The 19,778-nt window shown below is 33.3% G+C and overlaps 1 protein-coding gene and 1 pseudogene across 1 annotated transcript; one reads left to right on the forward strand and one right to left on the reverse strand.

The window, feature by feature from the left end:
* LOC139890430 (glycerol kinase-like) overlaps positions 1-17,626 on the forward strand; it is a 194,473-nt pseudogene extending 176,847 nt beyond the window's left edge.
* Positions 3,208-8,196, reverse strand: LOC139894251 (uncharacterized). Its single transcript, XM_071877451.1, has 9 exons — positions 7,750-8,196; positions 6,725-6,880; positions 6,534-6,627; positions 6,182-6,279; positions 5,594-5,755; positions 5,407-5,478; positions 5,061-5,204; positions 4,688-4,837; positions 3,208-4,580 (listed from the first exon to the last, which is right to left on the reverse strand). The coding sequence occupies exons 1-9, from the start codon at positions 8,162-8,164 to the stop codon at positions 3,208-3,210; spliced, it is 2,664 nt and encodes an 887-aa protein (XP_071733552.1). The 5' UTR covers positions 8,165-8,196.
* Positions 17,627-19,778: the final 2,152 nt, after the last annotated feature.

The raw sequence follows: 19,778 nt of genomic DNA on the forward strand, positions 1-19,778 counted from the left end.
ACTCGACCCTCTCCCAATCACAACACTCGCCATCATCATCAACCCAAGTTGAAAGAAGTGGGTCTGCATCAGAAATATATAAATCGATAAGGGATGCTTTGATTTGCAGCAACGCATTTTTCTCCACTTCTATACAACTATCTTGTGTAATTCTGAATATTACAATATGAATCATCATCATAATCAACCACCAGTTAAACCACGATTTGTGCTTACTCAAACACCAATCCATTTCAGTAGAGAGAGTAAGTAAAGAATAAATATAATCGGTCACAAATGACGCTTAAAATATTTCTGTTTCTTAACAAAATGAATGTAAGCATGTAAATAGTAATTTGTGTAGGGATATTAATTGTAATTGAAATTTGAGTAAATATATATGTAGCATGGATATAAAACCCTTAATATGTGATCCATTGAAATCTGAATCTTATCTTAATTAGTGTGTGGTACAAAATAGAAGTCAAGTCATGAAGTAAACTTGAGTGGATGTGATCCAAAGGCAACCTTGACTCATCAACAAACTTTCAAATATCAGTATATATTTTTCCTATATGTTTAAGTAAATAAAAGTAGTATTGTTTTCATACAAATGTGATGTGTACTTTGTTATCAGCATCTTAGCAATGTGTTATGAATGTTAAATGTTGTCTAAATTAATGATTTAATAAAACTGGTTTTTATTTACACCTGTTCAAAATAGAATAATAACTAGCTACAGTTTATTCTTGAACATCTAAGTTCCAATGTAAATTGAGTTCTGATAATATTATTTATTATTAGTAATAATTTAAACAAAAAAAAAGTACGGTTACAAATATTATTAAAAAGAAACACACTACACAAACATCTGACCTGATGCAAGATTGATGTTTTAATTCTGTTGGCAACTAAAAATAAATTTTCGATCTTCAGAGTGGTCCTTGTTGTCCGCATCGTCACCCAAATGTGTTCACCATTGCTGTTCAGATAATAGCCAGACTGTAACCGTGGTCCTCAGATTGATCCTCCTGTAAAAAGGTTTTGAAGTCATTTAGACTCAACTATCAGTAAGCTCTCAGTTATTTTTTTATGATAATAATGACCAGTTCTTAAATCCTATATAATACCGTTCTGTTTACTGACAGTATAAAAGACGAACTAAGAAGTGTTTGCAACAAGCAAACCCAACTAAACCTGTTTGGAACGATTCTAAAAATTACAGTTTGACAGAAGTTAGAATTTGGAGTATACATTCTGTCAATGTGCTACATTAGCATTAGCCTTAGCCTGTTCTAATCTGATTCTTGAATAAAAGTGCACATCGCTAATGTTTATGTATCACATTGACAGAAAGTTGGTTCCGAACAACAATGTGAAAACTGAAAAGTGAACTTCACACCTCCTTTTTGGGTCCATTTAGACAAGCAAAATTATTATTGAAAAATAAAAGAAACAGAAAAAAAAAATGCGAGTCATTCCTCTTCCTCATCAAGCTGTCCAAACGTGGCCGCTTCTTCTCGTATCCGAAAAGACCAAATGGCGAGTCTTCTCTTTTTCATACACTTCCTGCAGTAAAGACCAACTTTTACCCAGCATTTGAGACAAAAACACACCATAGTATTCGATCATTGTTACAGATGTAGTGTTATCTTGTCCCAAAAGAAAGACGTTTAGTATATAAACTCTTTATCTCCATTCTATGATTGTTATATGCATGTGCTTAAATGTTACTGTTCTATTATTCATACCATAAATGGTAATCTTCCAAATGTAAGTAAGTTATTGTTATTTTTATTAATCTTTAACAGTCCAAACTTTTCCTCTAATCTAAAAATAACTTACACTAGTATCAAGACCACACATCAAGTCTACGTTATTATTATTCTATTTCGGTTCTAGCAGGGTTATCGATAATACTTTTACGAAACATGTCCCGAGATAGATAATTCTTTCAAGTGTAATTCGCTTATGGTAAAAATTGAACTAGAAAATAAAGTATATGTGTTTACTGCAAGTATATACGAATAACGCTGTTTCGCTAACATGATCATGATGTGTCTCATACACACGTTACATATATATTTACATACTTATGTATATACTGCGTAGTCAGTAATACAAAATATTTTGTGTACGTAAATCACACATACACAAGCATGTAGAACAGGGGACAGTTAAAAAAGTGGAGACAAACTTACAATTGCAGAAGCAGAGAGAATCAAAGGAAACCCTAATTCTAACTTTTGTCTTCGTGTGCTGTCTGATTTTCCGTTCGAATAAAAAATCGTCTATAATTTCTTCAAATCTAAATTTAATTGTATATATATTTAATTTAGCACAGAACATTAAATTTAGCATAATATATTTAATTTTAAGAAGAAAAAAAATGGTATTTCATAAAAGAATCCAGTTGGCAAATGTGCAAATATTCATAATTGTAACATTCATAAAGCTCTCGCATAGAATGAAATGCAAAAAATCGAGTCAAATTGAACAGATATTAATATATCGGTACCTCCCTTATATAGTTTATGTTTGTAAATCAACACAACCAGCCAACAACAACGTTATATAACTCATAGGGAAAAAAAAAAATGAAAAATATAATCATTCATGATCATCTTATCCTATGAAAGTAATGAATTGGGTTTTTTACTATAAAACTTGCACAAATAAGCATAATCAAACACAGTAATCTAATTATCAGCTTACAAGTGATAAACCTACACAAATTGCAGAATATGATAAACCTGTAAGTTTGATTTTATTACAGAATCAGATTGAAGTGAGGAAGATAGAATGATAGAGGTGTTGAGCAAACTCATAAACAAAGCACTCGTTCAGCACCTCATCGTTCGTTCAGAGGCTGTATATTACCATCACCAAATGCACTGAACTTTGGGTGATTCAGCATTTAGATATGGATTATTCAGTTTAGTTGCATTGCAACACTACCTAAGTCATACGAGTAATAAGCTAATATTATAAGCTAACACAAAGACTCATAACACTAATAAAATGGATACCATAAAGCCAAACATGATATGAAACCATATATAAAGTTTTAAAAGTCTTATGCACTTAAAGTACACTTTGGGCGACTATTGACCTGTTCCTTAGTTTTAATCATCTTAGACTTGGAGGCTTATTTAGTTGAGCTGGAGGTGCTGAATAACATTTAGTGTTTGTGTTACCTAGTTTCGGTACCTCATACGGTTACTAATATCATTGGAAACACGGGGTTGACTTTGATATTGACTTTGACCCTGGGTCAAGGAATCGAAGAGGTTTAGTATTTCTCAAAAGGAGGATTCTTAAACTTGAGAGTTCACCTAAGAATCCCGGAATGTTACCTGATAGCTTGTTATTGCCCATATCCAAAGTCAAAAGATTTGTCAGATTACGAAAAGATTCGGGTATTGTTCCAGTGAATCTGTTTGAATCCAAATGAAGATGCTTCATATGACTTCTATACATACCTAAGCAAGATGGAATGGACCCAGAGAAATTATTTTGTGAAATATCGAGAAACAAGAAAAAAGCCGTCCCACATGGGAATTGACCTTCGAACCTGTTGTCTCGTATCACAAGTGCATTTAAGGTTGTCTGGTTGGTTATCCATCCTGGAATTACACCTGAAAATAGGTTGCCACTAATATCCAACATAATTAAAAAAACACCTTCAGTATTGATCTCTTTTGTGAGCACCCCTGTAAACCGATTATTGTCTAACAACAGAACTAATAGCTGACTTGCGTTGAATTTTCTTGAAAGTACTTCACCATGCAAACTGTTATTAGATAGTCGTAAAATCTGCAACACTTGACAGTTAGAAAGCAATCCCTCCGGCACTTCTCCTGAGAAATCATTGTGAGATAAATCTAACGTATGTATTTCACTCAAACCGCCCATTGACCAAGGGAGAGGGCCGTTCAAAGAATTTTGAGACAAGTTCAAGTTTTCTATATACGGAAAAATATTTCCTACATCATGAGGTATAGTACCTGTCATTAGATTATCAGATATATCCAACCACCGTGTATTAGCGTTTCTATACAACGGCATACGAATAGGACCAGAAATTGAGTTGTTCCTTAAACTAACAACTTCCAGATCCGCATTACTATTAATCAACCAATTTGGAAATTGCATCTCTAGTGAGTTACTAGACAGGTCTAGTACTTTTAATGTACGCTGATGAAGTAGAAAACTGGGAAGAACTCTTCGCTTAAGCCTGTTTAGATTGCAATTAGATAGCACAAGAACTTTCAACTGAAACATCGGAACCCAACCTTTAGGATCTTCTGTCTCAACCTCAAATTTGTCGTTGTCACTTATGAATTCGACCATCTCTAACTTTGTATGATTGGAGAACGAGCTAAATGATAACGAGCCTTCAAACTTATTATGACTAAAATCAACATACTTAAGAGATGTGAGATTAGCAAACAGTGATGGAGGAAGTGTTCCCGTTAACTGGTTATAAGAAATATCAAAGAGTTTAAGAGATGTTAAACTGCTCAAACACTCTGAAAGGTTTCCACCAAACTTGTTTTGACGAAGATCCAACTCTTGGAGGTTCTTCAACCGGCACAACCCTGCACTCAAATGCATTAATGAAACCACATTACGTGGACTTTTCGATTATGCACATACATTAAGAAAACCAGTATTAATCACATGTGCATGCTTTAGATAAACTTACCAAGATCTAGTAATGAACCGTTGAGCTCATCATTGTATGCAAACGAGACAGCTTTAAGCGCAGTTAATGTACTTATTTCAGATGGGATGCTCCCAACTAACCGATTAACACTCATATCTAAGACTTCCAGATGGCGTAAAGATGCCAAAGCTAGATTAATTACAGAAGCAGATTAAATATGGGTTAGTAATCAAGACTCAAACTCTAGAAAGAGAATTCTGTATGCTTGTGTCTTACGGAAAGCTGAAACTGAAATAAATTTTGCATCACTGTTGGAGCCTTCAAATGAGTTGTTAAGTACTTGATAATACTGAATTTCTTAAATCAATAATTAAAATTTGTAGAAATATGAAACAAAAACCAATTATTTTACCTTCCATAGGCAGTGTTCCATTGATAAAATTAGATTGCAAAGACAAAAATCTTAAGGATGGAAAAGCAGCCATTGCCCGTATGACATCATCTTTATTGAAGTAGTTATCATCAAGATTTAAGTGCACCAGGGTGCTCATGGTGCCTAAAACGTAATGTTAGAAAAAATAATAGAATACACAACACCTCGGCTGAAATAATGTTTTATCGTAATCTTAATAGTTGAAAATTGATGGAAAGTTATACGGTGTTATCTATGAATCTGCTATATATAGACATAGATCAGAAGTTTTAAAACAGCTGTTAAATTACATTTATGAGACATTTAGTGTATTTAATAATCTAACCGTTATATGTGAATGAGTCTAGGTTACAATAGCTTAGATCGAGTTCCTCTAAGTGAGTGAAACGAGATAATTCTGCAGAGAAGTTAAAAAAAAAAAATAGAGAAGGCAAATTTGTTATGACAGTTAAGATGAAACTTAGATGTTTAACAATGTCTACGTATATATTACGAAATTATGATACACATGCCTTGCATCAGAAAAGAGGTTCCAAATAATAAAGCAGAATCACTAAGATCGAGAATCTTAAGAGATGGGAGGGAACTTAGGCACGATATGACGCTCCGGGTGACACGGTTACTTCTAAGGGATATGCTCTCTAACCTTTTCAATCTTGATAAATTCTTGCAACCTGTAATAATAATAGTATAATATTAATGAATGAATCCTAAGAGAAACTTACATGTCTGTAGTTGTAGAATTAAACAAGTGTAATTAAGTTGCTTGATTTAATTCAAAAATTTTTACTTTTGAACTATCTACAAATAACTGTGCCTATCTAAAGGAATTAAAATCGTACCAAAGGGCCTTTGGCTTAGTGGTCACGAGGTGGCACTTCCAACCATGAGGTTGAGGGTTCAAGTCATGGGATGGGACAATTGTATATTGTATGAACTATTTAATCTGGTAATTAAGATCGTGATGGGTGCTATCACCATCAGAAAAGATATTTATTATATTTTGATGATAAATATAGTAAGGTTAATTACATTACTATGAAGCCACTTTGCTGTACTAAAATCAGAGTGATATAGCATGGATGTACAGTTGTACATACCTTGAGCTGGAAATGATTCAGAAGAATAAAGATTGCTACTAAAATCTAGGACTTGGAGTGATGGAAGAGCCTTTAAAGATGTTAATAATGTTATTAGGCTTTCATTGAAACGATTAGACCCAAGATTTAAAACTTTCAACTTCTTCAAAACCAAAAATCAAGCATCCAAATTCTCAATACCACATACATAATTAAGAAAATCAACGAATTTGTACAAGTAAACACTTATTGTGTTTGGATTAATGACAAATTGACTTAAATATCTTATTAGTACTTTCTAAAATCATTTACAAAATTACAACATTCCTGTCTTAGTTGCACAACACGTGAAAACATGAGTATGTTTAATTACTAGAAATGATGATGATTACCTTGCACTAAGAAAGTACCATGATAGTTAATGTCTCTGATATTCAATACCTCCAAATTTTCCAAACCTTCAAACTCTACAATATATGTGTGTAAAAGGGTATGTATAAGCCTCTTGATAACATATATGCATGTACATGTGCTATACACAAAGTTATAGGGCGAAAAAGTTACCATGAGCAGGAAAGTGTCCTTCAAAGTTATTATAACTAAGATTCAAAACTTTGAGTGAAGTAAGCGCACCCAAAGAAGGAAATATCCCATTTGTAATATAATTCCACTCGAGGTCAAGTGATTCTAGATTTTTCAAACTCGACAACTTTTCAAGTCCTGCAACAACAAAGTTATATCGTTGTTTCAAAAAAGTTGACTTTCTAAATATGTTTCATGCCCCATACATGTGGGATTGGGTTTTGTTGTTGTCTAAATATGTTTTCTAATAATAGAAAGTTGAATGGCTTGTGATTGGCATATGTATCTTTGATCGTCGAACACTTTGGTCGATCAACCTATAGGCACACTTAAATCAAAATTTACTTTAACGCTTTTGGTTTAAATAAAGTAAAGCTAGTTAATATACTTATACTAACATTTGATATGAGCTAGACAAAGACAAACCAATACTGTTCACTCGTTTTTAAAATCAATATGAAGGTAAATTCCCCAAGAGCTAGATGGAAGCAGTAAAGTAGTAAATGAAGCAAATATATATACGGAAAATGAAACGTATGATATAAGAAAAGCGAAAATATCTAAAACACATGTCAACAAAACAAATGTATTAAGTTAATTTACTCGGTAATTGTATTAATGTATAATTTAATCTGGTAATTAAGACCATAATGGGTGCTATCACCATCAGAAAAGATATTTATAATCTTTTGATAATAAATTTATTAAGGTTAATTACATTGGTATAACTTAACCAAGAGGGAGAAAATTATATTTGGTGACTAAATTTGTTTGAGATTAAATTTAGGGTTATTAACCAAAACGCCTTTTTAATTAACTCATTCGCGGGTGTGTTGAATAACAAACTAAGGGCAAGACTCAAAATTATTGAAGGGGTTCGGGTTAGAGGGTAATTATGATATTTTCAACTATATGAAATTTTCTTTACAAACGGAAATGGGTCTAACATAAAACACTTCAATATGGATCATTACTCAAAGAAAATTAGACAATGATGTACATTATACCTGTGCTCACAATTCCATTATCCAGAAGATCATATGACAAATTGAGACTTCGCAGCTCTTTAAAAGGAAGAAAAAGAGACACGTTTAATGGCCAAATCCTTTCATCCTCTACATCATATGCTAATCTTCCCGTGATGTTTCCGAATAACAAGTTTATGACATGCCCAGTAGTTTTGTTGCACTCGACCCTCTCCCAATCACAACACTCTCCGTCATCATCAACCCAAGTTGGAAGAAGTGGGTCCACATCAGAAACATGTGAATCGATAAGAGATGCTTTAATTTGCAGCAGCGCCTTTCTCTCCTCTTCTATACAACTACCTTGTATAATTCTGGCCATTAGAATATGAATCATCATCATAATTAACAACAACCAGTTAAACCAAGTTTTGTGCTTACTCGTACACCAATCCATTTTAGTAGATATAGCAAGTAAATAATAATAATAATCAGTCACAAATGCAAGCATATAAATAATAAGTTGTGCTTGAATATTACTTGGAATTTTAAGTAGATGTATATGTATATGTAGCACCAATATGATATGAGTCATCAAGTCAATGCAGTCAACTTAGTCAACTTCCAAATATCAGTATACGTTTTCCTTATATGTTTATGTAACTAATACTAGTATGGTTTCATACAAATACAAAGTATATATACGATTGAAATCGTCACCAAATGTGATATGTATCTATTATTAACATCTATCTACTAACTTGAAATTACCCTTGAATACCGCATTACCGCCTAACAATGTGTTATGAATGGTAAATGTTGTCTAAATTAATAATGATTTAATAAAACTGGTTTTTATTACACCTATTATTGAACATCTAAGTTCCAATGTAAATTGGGTTCTGATAATATTATTAAAAATTTAAACAAAAAAGGTATGGTTACAAATATATCTACAAACGCACATTATATACGGATATCTGACCTGATACAAGATTGGTGTTCTACTTCCGTTAGCAATTAACAGTAATTTTTCGATCTTCCGAATGGTCCTTGTTGGCCTCATTGTCACGCACATGTGTTCACCGGTGCTGTTTACATGATAACGAGACCGTAAGCATAGTTTGCTTAAGAAAAAAATGAATTAGTATATAATTGTTAACATATTTACTATCTTGTATAATTCAGGCCATTTGAATATGAATCATCATTATCATAATCAACAACAACAACCATTTAAACCAACATTTTTGATTACTCAAACACCAATCCATTTTAGTAAATAGAGTAAGTAAATACTAATTACTAATAATACGTCATAAATGAAGCTTAATAACCTCGTATCTTAGCATAAACATATGCATATTTTATGGGACCACAATATTTAATATATTATCTACATTTTAAAAGATATCAATTCTTTTTCCCCCACTAAGCCCAAGTACTTGCTTTCCATTTAGTAATCCATCACCTAAATGATACCATCTATTTGAAACACACGTTTGCATTATTTATTAGTCACTACAAAAAGCAATTTATATATTTGATAGACAAGTCAGATATTCTTATTACAAATTGTATTTGTATTTGTATTAAATCAAACTTCCATTAGCATCACAAAGTTGCATATCATGAAGATCCCTAGTCCCAACTTACGCACACAAATCGTGCATCACTTATTTTCAGCATGTGATATATAAATACAACTTTGATTTGATACAACACTAGACTCAGTGGCGGAACTTGAGCCCGACTACAGAAAGGGTGAAACTAGTGACGGATGTTGAATAATAGATGAGATATAGTTGGTGGATACAAGTAGTCAAGTTGCACATGTATTGGTGGATGCAAGTTGTCAACATGCATATGGTATACAAAGACTACACTTATGCCACGAAGACTTCTTTTGTCATCACCACACAAGTTGTCTCCATATTATTTACAATATTGCCATTATGGAGTACTATAAATGGAGCATTATGTTAGCTCATTTAAATCATCCCAACACATTCTTCCTTCTTGTGTTCTAGTAGTCTAATAGAGAATTAGTAAGTGATAAATCTCCTAATTACAAGAGATATAAAACTTGGAACTTATCCTTGTAATTAGAGAGAAGTGTAATTCCTATTATTCATATTAGTGAAACGTTTCTTTTCTTGCCCGTAGTTTTTACCCTATTGGTGTTTTCCACGTTAAATCTCGGTGTCTCTTTATTGTCGTTATTTCAATTATTACTAGCGGTTTGCTATAATTCGGTGTCGCTTTTCTCAGACGGAGGGGTAAACACTACAAAAAAACCTTATTTTTTGGTTAAAAAAAAGGAAATTTTTTTTTAAGTGTAAAATATATAATAGAATATGACACTTAATTGCAGTATAATACATAATATTAGTCATCAGGTCGTCGACTCTAGTTATTCAGTGACAACAAGCGTCGATTTATTGACGACTTGACTGACTCTTAGACCACCCTTAACGGTAGCATGCTCGGAAGTGTATTGGCCAACACGCCGGCAAACACGCCGTAGCGCGGCGTGTTGAACCAAAATTACGGCGGCGTGCTTCAAGTGAGCACCAAATATTTGTGAGGCGTGTTGCATTTTTCCCCATTTTTTAATTAGTTTTTATCCCCCTTTTCACCCAACTTCCAATCAGATTTTAACACATCACCCAACACGCCACTTAACACCCCACCCCATTATACACCGGTATGGCAGCACGCTCATCAAGCACCTCACCCCACCCAGCAACACGCCCATCATCCCCTTCAGGGATAAAGATGGTCTTAGAGCCTAAAAGAAATTTCAGGCAGGATATAAAAACCCATGGAAATTTGAGTTTACCATTTTCATGGCGTCTCAATTTTATTTTATTTTTTTAAATAATTTTTCCTACTTATTGGCCGGAGGTCCACTCGGAAGCAATCTCTCTATCCGTTGAATGGAGAAAGGGATAAGTTTCTCTACTTTTGAGAGTGTTTTCACTCTGAGTGGAGAAATGACTTGTTTTTATTCTAAGATAGGTGAAGCATTGTCTACATCTCACCTCCCCCATACGCCACTTATGAGGTATTGGATTTCGTTGTCGTTGTTGTTGTGGAAGTCACGAGGTCAACCAAGTCCACTTGATAGGATGCCAGCCAAAGGCAACCTTGACTTATCAACAGACCTTTAAATTTTCAACATCAGGCCACTCATCATATAGCACGAATCACTCCAAATATTTTATCTTGACTTCCAACAAACTTATTAAGTTTCAAATATAATTTATTAGTATATGTTTTCTCTATATATTTATGCTGCTAAAGTAGCATTATCATGTATTACATTGAATACATCATTAGATGTGAGATGAATTTTGCTATTTACATGTACTACCCTGATGTTAACCTAAATACCACTTAGCAAAGTGGTATGATTAGCAAATTCCAAATTCTGTCTTAGAAAACTGATTTATATTTACACCTATTCAAAATCAAACAACTAGAGTCTATTCTTGAACATTTAAGTTCCGTTACAAAATTACGTTCAAATATTTTAACTAAAATTTTAGCAAAAAAAAATAATGGTTATAAAATTATTTAAAACACGCCCGGGCACACATACACTATACGTACATCTAACCCGATGCAAGGTTGGCATTCTACTTCTGTTGGCAACTAACAACGATTCTCGATCCTAAGAGTGGTCCTTTTACTCATCATTACCCAAATGTGTTCACCGGTGCTGTTTACATGATAATGAGACCGTAAATGTAATTCGTTTATGGCAAAAATACTACATATGTTTACCATATGTATATACGATCTCCTCTGTTTCTGTAAGATGATCCCGATGTATCGTACAGACATACACAGGTTAAATATGAATACATACTTTTGTAGATACTTATGTAGTCAATAATACAAAATATTTGTGTATGTAAATCAAACATACACAAGCACAGAGAACGACAGATAAAAGAGTGTAGACTGACTTACAATAGCAGAGCCAGAGAAGAGCCAGAGATGAATAAAATAATCGATTGAGATTAAACAGATATGAATATATTAGATACCTACCTGATACGGTTTGCATTTTTAAACATGTAATCCGGAAGAACCGGCTAAAACTAGCCAGTAGCGGTCGACGATCGAAATTAGCGACGGAGAGCAACGGAAGGAGCCAGAGATGGATGTTCAGTCGTTAAAATCACCAGTCTCCGCCGCGCTTTATATCTGGTGTTCATAAAATACCAGTCTCTCTTTTTTTTTCCCTATCTATCTATCTTCTATTTCTATTTCTATCTATAATAATATCATATATCTTATAAATATAAATTTCTAAAATAATGATATCATAAATAAAAATTATTCGAGTTTTTTAAAATTTCAAAAATAAAAAATAAAAAATTTAAAACCTCTAATTAATGATGTCAATAAAATAATTAATTACTTTTAAATACTAATTGTATAATATATAAAGCATTATATACAACCTTAAAATAAAATACTCTATGACCATATGTACAATATTTGAATCATTATGTACAACCTTATGGTTAAACACCTCCATAATCATATGTACAATATCTGAAATATTATGTACAACCATATGATAAAACAGCTTCATGACCTTATGTATAAACTTTAAAACAAATTGTACAATCTTTTACAAAACACCGATGAACACATGTACAACCTTTTACATTCATATAATAATTGTAGTTTAGTTTAAAAAAATAAAAAAATAAAGAGACATTTGTTATTACTAATAATTATTATTAAAAATATAAATACTCAATTTTAGAGCAAACTTAATTATTATGATATTACTAGTATTATTCAAATATGAGTTCTCTTTACGGGATTGATTATGTTACATATGTGTGTGAAATAAATGTCTCAATAAAATGTTGTAATGTAGCTTTTATGACAAGAAAAATAATAATTGTGATGAAAATTGAAAAAAAAAAAGTGGTGGAAGAATAAATGAATTCATTTATTCTGACCAAGTTAAGTTTATCAATATGTTTGTAAAAACAACGACAAGTTTTTTAGTCAGAATATGTGATTTCACGAGTCATTAAACTAAATAACATTAGCATTTACGTTTATTTAATACCTAAAAATATCATTAAACTGTTTCGTTTAAACAAACTCGTGTTTTCACGGATCATTTCACTAGTCTATATTGTATATATTCTATTTTATAATAATTTTATTATTTATTATGATATTTTTTTTTTATATTCATATGTCATGGTAAAACTTGCGAATTATAAAAAATTGGCCAAGCGCATGCATCGTGCCGAACCTATCGTGTATTCGTGTTACAATTAATCCTTTAGACTCTTAGAGACTCATTTTTTGTCTTTTTGATCATTCATTATTTTGAAAATCCTCGTAAAGTTTCATACGGTGCCGTTTGGTATCATCATGCACGGATCAATTGCTTTCTATTTGGTTTTTCTCTTCCAAATCACATGTCATTGGTCAATTGTTTCCAAACTTTTTTTTAAACTTTTTCTCTTTAACTAGTAAAAGGGGCCCGTGTGATGCCGCGAGGTCTTTGGGTTGAACATTCATAGTTAACGTAGCGTTATGTATTTACAAAAGTAAAAACATTTTGCTACGGGTGTTTTTAGATACACGTAGTTAGTACCTAGTATACCTAATGGCCTATGCGTTTTTAACGGCACAAAGATTACGTAAAAAAAAGTGAAACAGAACTATCGATATGATGTAGTTAGTTTGGGTAGTTTATTATAGGTGTTTGTATATGTATTGAATGTAGTCCGAGGTATTTAGCGTTTTTTTATAAGTGTCTGTTTCGCGTATAGTTAGTCACGTTGTGTTCGTAAATTTTTTTTGAGTTGAACGGTGAATTCGGAAAAATTTAACGCGAGGCGAGTGGGAAGATATGGCCTGTTGAAAATATGGGTGAAGTTGGGTTAAGTTTTTTAATTAAAATATAAGTTTACATTTTAGACCCCTGGTTTGAGGGCTGAACTTGAAAGTTGTTTAAAGTTTGAGGGGGTGGTTGGTTTTTTTTTTCCAATATCGTTTGGTAGGCATAGAGTCAAGAACGACCAAAAACCCGTCCTTTTAGTATATAGATAAATAAATAAATAAATAAATAAATATATATTTATTTTGAATTTTTACCTTTTCATTTAACAAATTGAAATAAAACTTTATATCTATGATGTAATTGTAAGCTACTGAAAAAGTGTGAAATGTATAAAATGAGACCACATGAAACAATATTTAAGTTATCCAAGAAAATCTTTTTCTGCAGCAACGCGCACACATTTCTAAACTCGTTGTTTGACAATCAATACTTCTCAGCTCCTAAAATCAAATACGCATTAAAGTCAAATTCACTTGTGCTCTTTGTATACTCCGTATATAGTATCGACATCGTGTTGCTTAACGAAATGTGTGTGACATCATGTGTGGTGGTTCTGTTGCACGTGACCATTTTCTAATAACAACACTCTTTATAATCAACGTTAACTCAAGTCGGGGTTAAGTGTATTTTCGCCATTACTCTTACATACTATTAGAACCCACAATTTATGTCGTTTCAGTTATATAGGATTGTCGTTTTTGACATCATTTCACACCTTATTTTTTTTTATTTAGGTTGAGGTTTTAGGGTATTATATGCGTCCTCTTTTTCAAGTACATATCAAAATGAAGTTTGTTGAATATTTAGTAAACTGAATGTGTAGGCTGACTTGTTGGGCAACCCAGTGGTGCGACCGCAGACATAGATGTTGGTTATAGTTTTGGTTAGAAGATGGATATGGTTGCTAGCTATATTGGTAAAATGGATGTTATCCCACATAGGTGGGAGGAAGAACTTGGAAGGGGGTGACTTGGTTATAAAAGGAGTGTTAAGCCTCACTTCCAAATTGCACCAATCAATACGCTTTAAGTATTTGATTATTTTTTTTCTTTCTTACCCTTGTTTGAGAGTTATATTAGTTAAATACTTTGGAGAGTGTAGTTGGCTTAAGAGAGTTGTCTATGTCATTGTAACAATTTGTGATATAGTGTATTTCTCTCTTTGGAGGCCCGTGGTTTTTCTCCTGTTTTGGAGTTTCCACGTTAAATTCTTGTGTTGTGGATTGTTCTTATTTCTTTACTGTTTTTCATTGGGCGTTTGTTGGGAATTAGTGAGATCGTAATTTCCCAACAACTAGTATCAGAGCGTCAGGTTTGACGGGGGTCTCGGTTATAGGAGTCGGAGTATGCTCTGTGGTTGCCACGGGAGTGGATCGTCCACATCAGAAACGAGTTCTATTGATCGTATAGGGTATATGGTTAGACAATATTTTTTCTGATTCGTAGTAATAGTTGGATTTGTTAGTGGCGAGTTGTGGATTTCCGATTTAAAGGGTGCTGGCTACCTGCTACATCTTTTGGCTATTCGAAACGTGAGCAAAATCAGAGAAAGTGTTGTTTATAGGATACGGATACGATGTCGAAATTCAGTCCGATGAGGTTTGATGTAGAGAAATTTGATGGGAGGATCAATTTTGGTTTGTGGCAGGTTCAAGTCAAGGATGTGTTGATTCAGTCCGGTTTACACAAGGCTTTGATGGGTAAATCCACCCTGGTTCCCGGCAGTGATTCTAGCAGTAAGTTCGATGAAGAAGAATGGGATGATATGGATTTGAGGGCAGCAAGTGCGATTCGTTGGTGTCTTGCAAAGAACGTGCTTGCAAATGTGCACGGGTTATCAACGGCAAATGAGCTTTGGGTTAAACTAGAGCAGTTTTACCAGGGCAAGGGCATCTCAAATAGATTGTGTCTTAAAGAACAATTTCATACTCTGCGTATGGATGGGGGTTCAAAGATTTCAGATCATCTAAGTATTCTTAACGGTATTGTTTCGGAACTGGAGGCTATTGGAGTTAAAACGGATGATGAAGATAAAGCTTTGAGATTGATATTATCTTTATCATCGTCCTATGAGCACATGAAACATATTCTAATGTACGGGAAAGAAACGTTGAAGTTTGAAGATGTTACTAGCAAGCTCCTATCCGAGGAGAAAAGATTGGAAGGTAACGGGGTCTCGTCATCAGAAGCTACGGTACTGTTGTGTTCGGATAGGCAGAAGAGAAACTCTAGAAAGAATCTGACATGCTGGAAGTGCGGGAAGACTGGGCATGTAAGGGTTAAGTGTCCCGGTGGAGCTAATCCGGCAAATGGCTCCAAAGATGCTAACATTGTCTCCGTCGTTACGGAGAGTGACGAATTCTTCTGAAGTCACGTCATCCTCATGGTGTGTCCGCGCCACCATGGAAAGGAATATTCGTTAGCGGTTCCACAAATTGTACATGGGCATTGGTTTGGCGTTGATGCAAGGTGTGTGGTGGAAACTGATGTTGTAGCTGATGAAACTTCCAGAGAAAGCCAAACATGAAGTTGCACCATAACTGTTCAGCTGGTTATACAACATGTGCCGAGGTGAAATGCTTGGAATGCGATATTCTAAGTGCTATACTCTTTATAGTGGAGTATGATAATTCTGTTAAGAGTTATGATTGTCTGTTATGACAATGATTGTCGGGTCTTGACAATATTCGATGAAGATGCAGATTTTATTTCTTGGGTTAGAGATAATGTCAGCGGCATGAAGATGAGGATCTTGAAGTTGTCGTCAAGGAAGCATCTACGTCGGTTATCCTTGCAATGTGGAAGCATGGTTATCTTCTTCTATCCAAAAGGTGGAGATTTGTTGGTTATAGTTTTGGTTAGAAGATGGATATGGTTGCTAGCTATATTGGTAAAATGGATGTTATCCCACATAGGTGGGAGGAAGAACTTGGAAGGGGGTGACTTGGTTATAAAAGGAGTGTTAAGCCTCACTTCCAAATTACACCAATCAATACGCTTTAAGTATTTGATTATTTCTTTCTTTCTTACCCTTGTTTGAGAGTTATATTAGGTAAATACTTTGGAGAGTGTAGTTGGCTCAAGAGAGTTGTCTATGTCATTGTAACAATTTGTGATATAGTGTATTTCTCTCTTTGGAGGCCCGTAGTTTTTCTCCTGTTTTGGAGTTTTCACGTTAAATTCTTGTGTTGTGGATTGTTCTTATTTCTTTACTATTTTTCATTAGGCGTTTGTTGGGAATTAGTGAGACCGTAATTTTCCAACAATAGAGTCAACGGCACTCGGTGCAGCGTATGTAGCCGGCCTAGGTGTAAGAGTTTTGACAGAAGAAGAGATATTTGCAAATTTATGTTTTAGTTATAAAGGTGTGACGTTTCTAACATCATTACTTTAATTTTTTAATTAGGCAACAAATGAGGTTTTAGGGTATTATATGCAGTGGCGGAACTAGAATTTTTTTCACCGAGGGCAAAAAATAAAAATAAAACCGCAGAAATTTTTTGGACAAAATATGGAGGTTTTGGGGCAAAAATATGAGATTTTTGGACAAATTATGAAGGTTTTTGGGCAAAAGTTGAAAGTTTTTGGGCAAAATTTATAGGTTTTGGGACAAAAGTTGAAGAATTTTGGCTAAAATTCAAATGTTTTGGGGCAAAAAAAAAAAATCTATCGGGGGCAAAGTCGAAAAACCCAAAATTTTAACACTTAAAAAAAACCCACTGAGGCGGGTGCCCCCTACCCCCATGTATTTTCGCCACTGATATATGCGTCCTCCTTTTCGTGTATACACCAAAATGAAGTTTGTTGAATATTTAGTAAACTGAATGTGCAGGCTGACTTGTTGGGCAACCCAGTGGTGAGACCCGCAAACATAGAGTCAACAACACTTGGTGCAGCGTATGCAGCCGGTTTAGGTGTAAGAGTTTGGACAGAAGAAGAGATATTTGCAAATGGGGAGAGAATGAAGAAAAATGATACTTTTAATCCCGCTTTGAACGATGAATTAAGGACAAAGAAAGTGGCATCTTAGTGCAAAGCAGTTTTCATTCAGCTTATTTGGCTCTCTAAATAGATTAGATATTTTGTTGGTTTCATAGTATTTTCCCTTAGTTTTTCACTTTTTATTTAAGAAACTTTATGTTCAATCTGTCTTTGTTTGTGTTACATATGCGTCTTTCTACGTTTTATAGCGTTTGTTTTTATTTGTTCAAACAATGATCATGTTTCTAATTGTTTGATCATCATCAAATAAAACAAACGAAACTCATTTACAAGAATCAAGCCGATCACCCACAGACCAAATTCGTGGGTAAAGGACTTAAATTCGTGGGTAACAAGCGAATACACATGAATTTCCCACAAATGCAATTAGATGGGTAATACCTTTGAGGGTAATCGTTTCCACACGAAAAGTTTAACTTATGGGTATTTTTAACCACAACAATATTTGTGGATGAATTGTTATATACGTGTGTAAATATGTTGTGGGATTTTATATATGACCACGAATTTACCCATAGACATAGTCATGGGAAATTTGTGGGTAAGGTTACCCATTAATATTCTTATGTGTTAGATAATTGTTTGTGGGTAAATTAACACAAATATAATTGTGCGTATAAATTGAGAGGAGGTAATTTGTAATTTACACATGATACGTATGAGTAACTTTATGAGTGAAGTACAACAGTACATTAAAACATTTAGATATAAGAGTCAAAATTATGAAAAATACAAACATCAGAAACCATAAACTAAATAAACTATAATGTCATAAAAGTGAAGTAGCAAGCATAACATGAAGACTTTTGAGCCATGGTTAGCATCTTCATTAGTTCCACTTTTCTCGAGATAACCTACAAATGAACATCTTTACAATTATCCTTTTGATCACTATCTTCACTCTCACTTTCAAATGATAGTCAAATACTTTTGAGCCAAATCCATACACTCTTTACCTTCTTTTTGAGACTGTCTTCATTAAAATAAAGTGACTATTGATTACTTAATTAGGACTCAGTGGTGGATTGGAAATATTGGTTTGGACTGTTTCTCTAACACGTAACGTGTTATCCTACAAGTATACACATACATTTATCATTTATCAATAATTTAAATAGCTAATAAGGATATTATGAAATCTTGAAATCAAGACTTACAGTCATTGCTATTGACCTCTCGTTAATAAAAGTGTTTCTTGTCATCTCCCTTCATACTAGTATATAGAAACAACTAGTGTTCGAACCCTCGCTTTGCGCCGGGGTTCGGTTTTCAATGTATTTTATTGCGTTTAGTTTGTAAAATTATTTCGTGGCTAACGATAATGTCGTTGAAGCGCAACTCGAGTCGAACTAAAAGGTATAATCCGTGAAATATTTAAATGTTATTTTAAATCAACAATATATGTGCATCTCCGCGTTTTGCTATGGAATTGTCGACTTTTAAAAATTTAACGCAAAATCAACGTGTATGAAAAAGACCTCAAACATTTAGCGTTTTTTAAAAAAACGTCCATTTTGCATATAGTTAGTGACATTGTGTTCCTAAAATTATTTCGAGTTTAACGATGGTGTCGGAAAAATTTAACTCGTTGCGAGCGAGAAGATATGGCCCGTTGAATATTTGGGTGAAGTTTGTTTAAGACTTCTTTTATGAAAATGATTATTTGACACTTTACCCCCCTGTTTGGGATTTTAATATTTGAACAAAGTATGAGTGCTTTTTTGGAAGAAAAAAAAGGTGAAAGGACGAAAACGTCCATGATCACTGTTCATCTTTTTTTGTCTATTAGATATTAAGTTTGGTGTGCATTTGTGAAGCTTGAAAATAAAATAGTTATTAAAAAATGAGTTACGTAGTTAATTTATAATAAGAAAAAAAAGTTAAACAATAATAAAGTGAAGAATTATGTGATTGGTTTAATAATAATAATAATAATAATAATAATAATAATAACAATAATAATAATAAAAATAATGGATAGTTATTAGATAGTAAAAAGTATGTGGTCGACTTATAATAGATGAGAAGTGTAATGGTGAATTTATGAAATGTGAAAAGTTTGTGATAAATTTATAAGAGTTATAAAGTTAACTATTATAGAGGAGTGGTTGAATTATAAAAAAGTAAAAAGTTTGGTGGTTGAATTATAAAAAAGTAAAAAAGTTGGTGTGCATTAAAAA

This window comes from Rutidosis leptorrhynchoides, chromosome 2 (assembly GCF_046630445.1).
Source record: "Rutidosis leptorrhynchoides isolate AG116_Rl617_1_P2 chromosome 2, CSIRO_AGI_Rlap_v1, whole genome shotgun sequence".
Lineage (NCBI taxonomy): Eukaryota > Viridiplantae > Streptophyta > Magnoliopsida > Asterales > Asteraceae > Rutidosis > Rutidosis leptorrhynchoides.

What these genes read in the sequence shown, in the direction of transcription:
- LOC139894251 (XM_071877451.1), bottom strand. Translation starts at nt 8,164, where the DNA reads ATGGATTGGTGTACGAGTAAGCACAAAACTTGGTTTAACTGGTTGTTG. An exon ending in AGGACACTTTCCTGCTCATG is followed by an intron (nt 6,628 to 6,724) that starts GTAACTTTTTCG and finishes CATATATTGTAG; the next exon opens with AGTTTGAAGGTTTGGAAAAT. An exon ending in GGTAATCATCATCATTTCTA is followed by an intron (nt 6,280 to 6,533) that starts GTAATTAAACAT and finishes TTTCAATGAAAG; the next exon opens with CCTAATAACATTATTAACAT.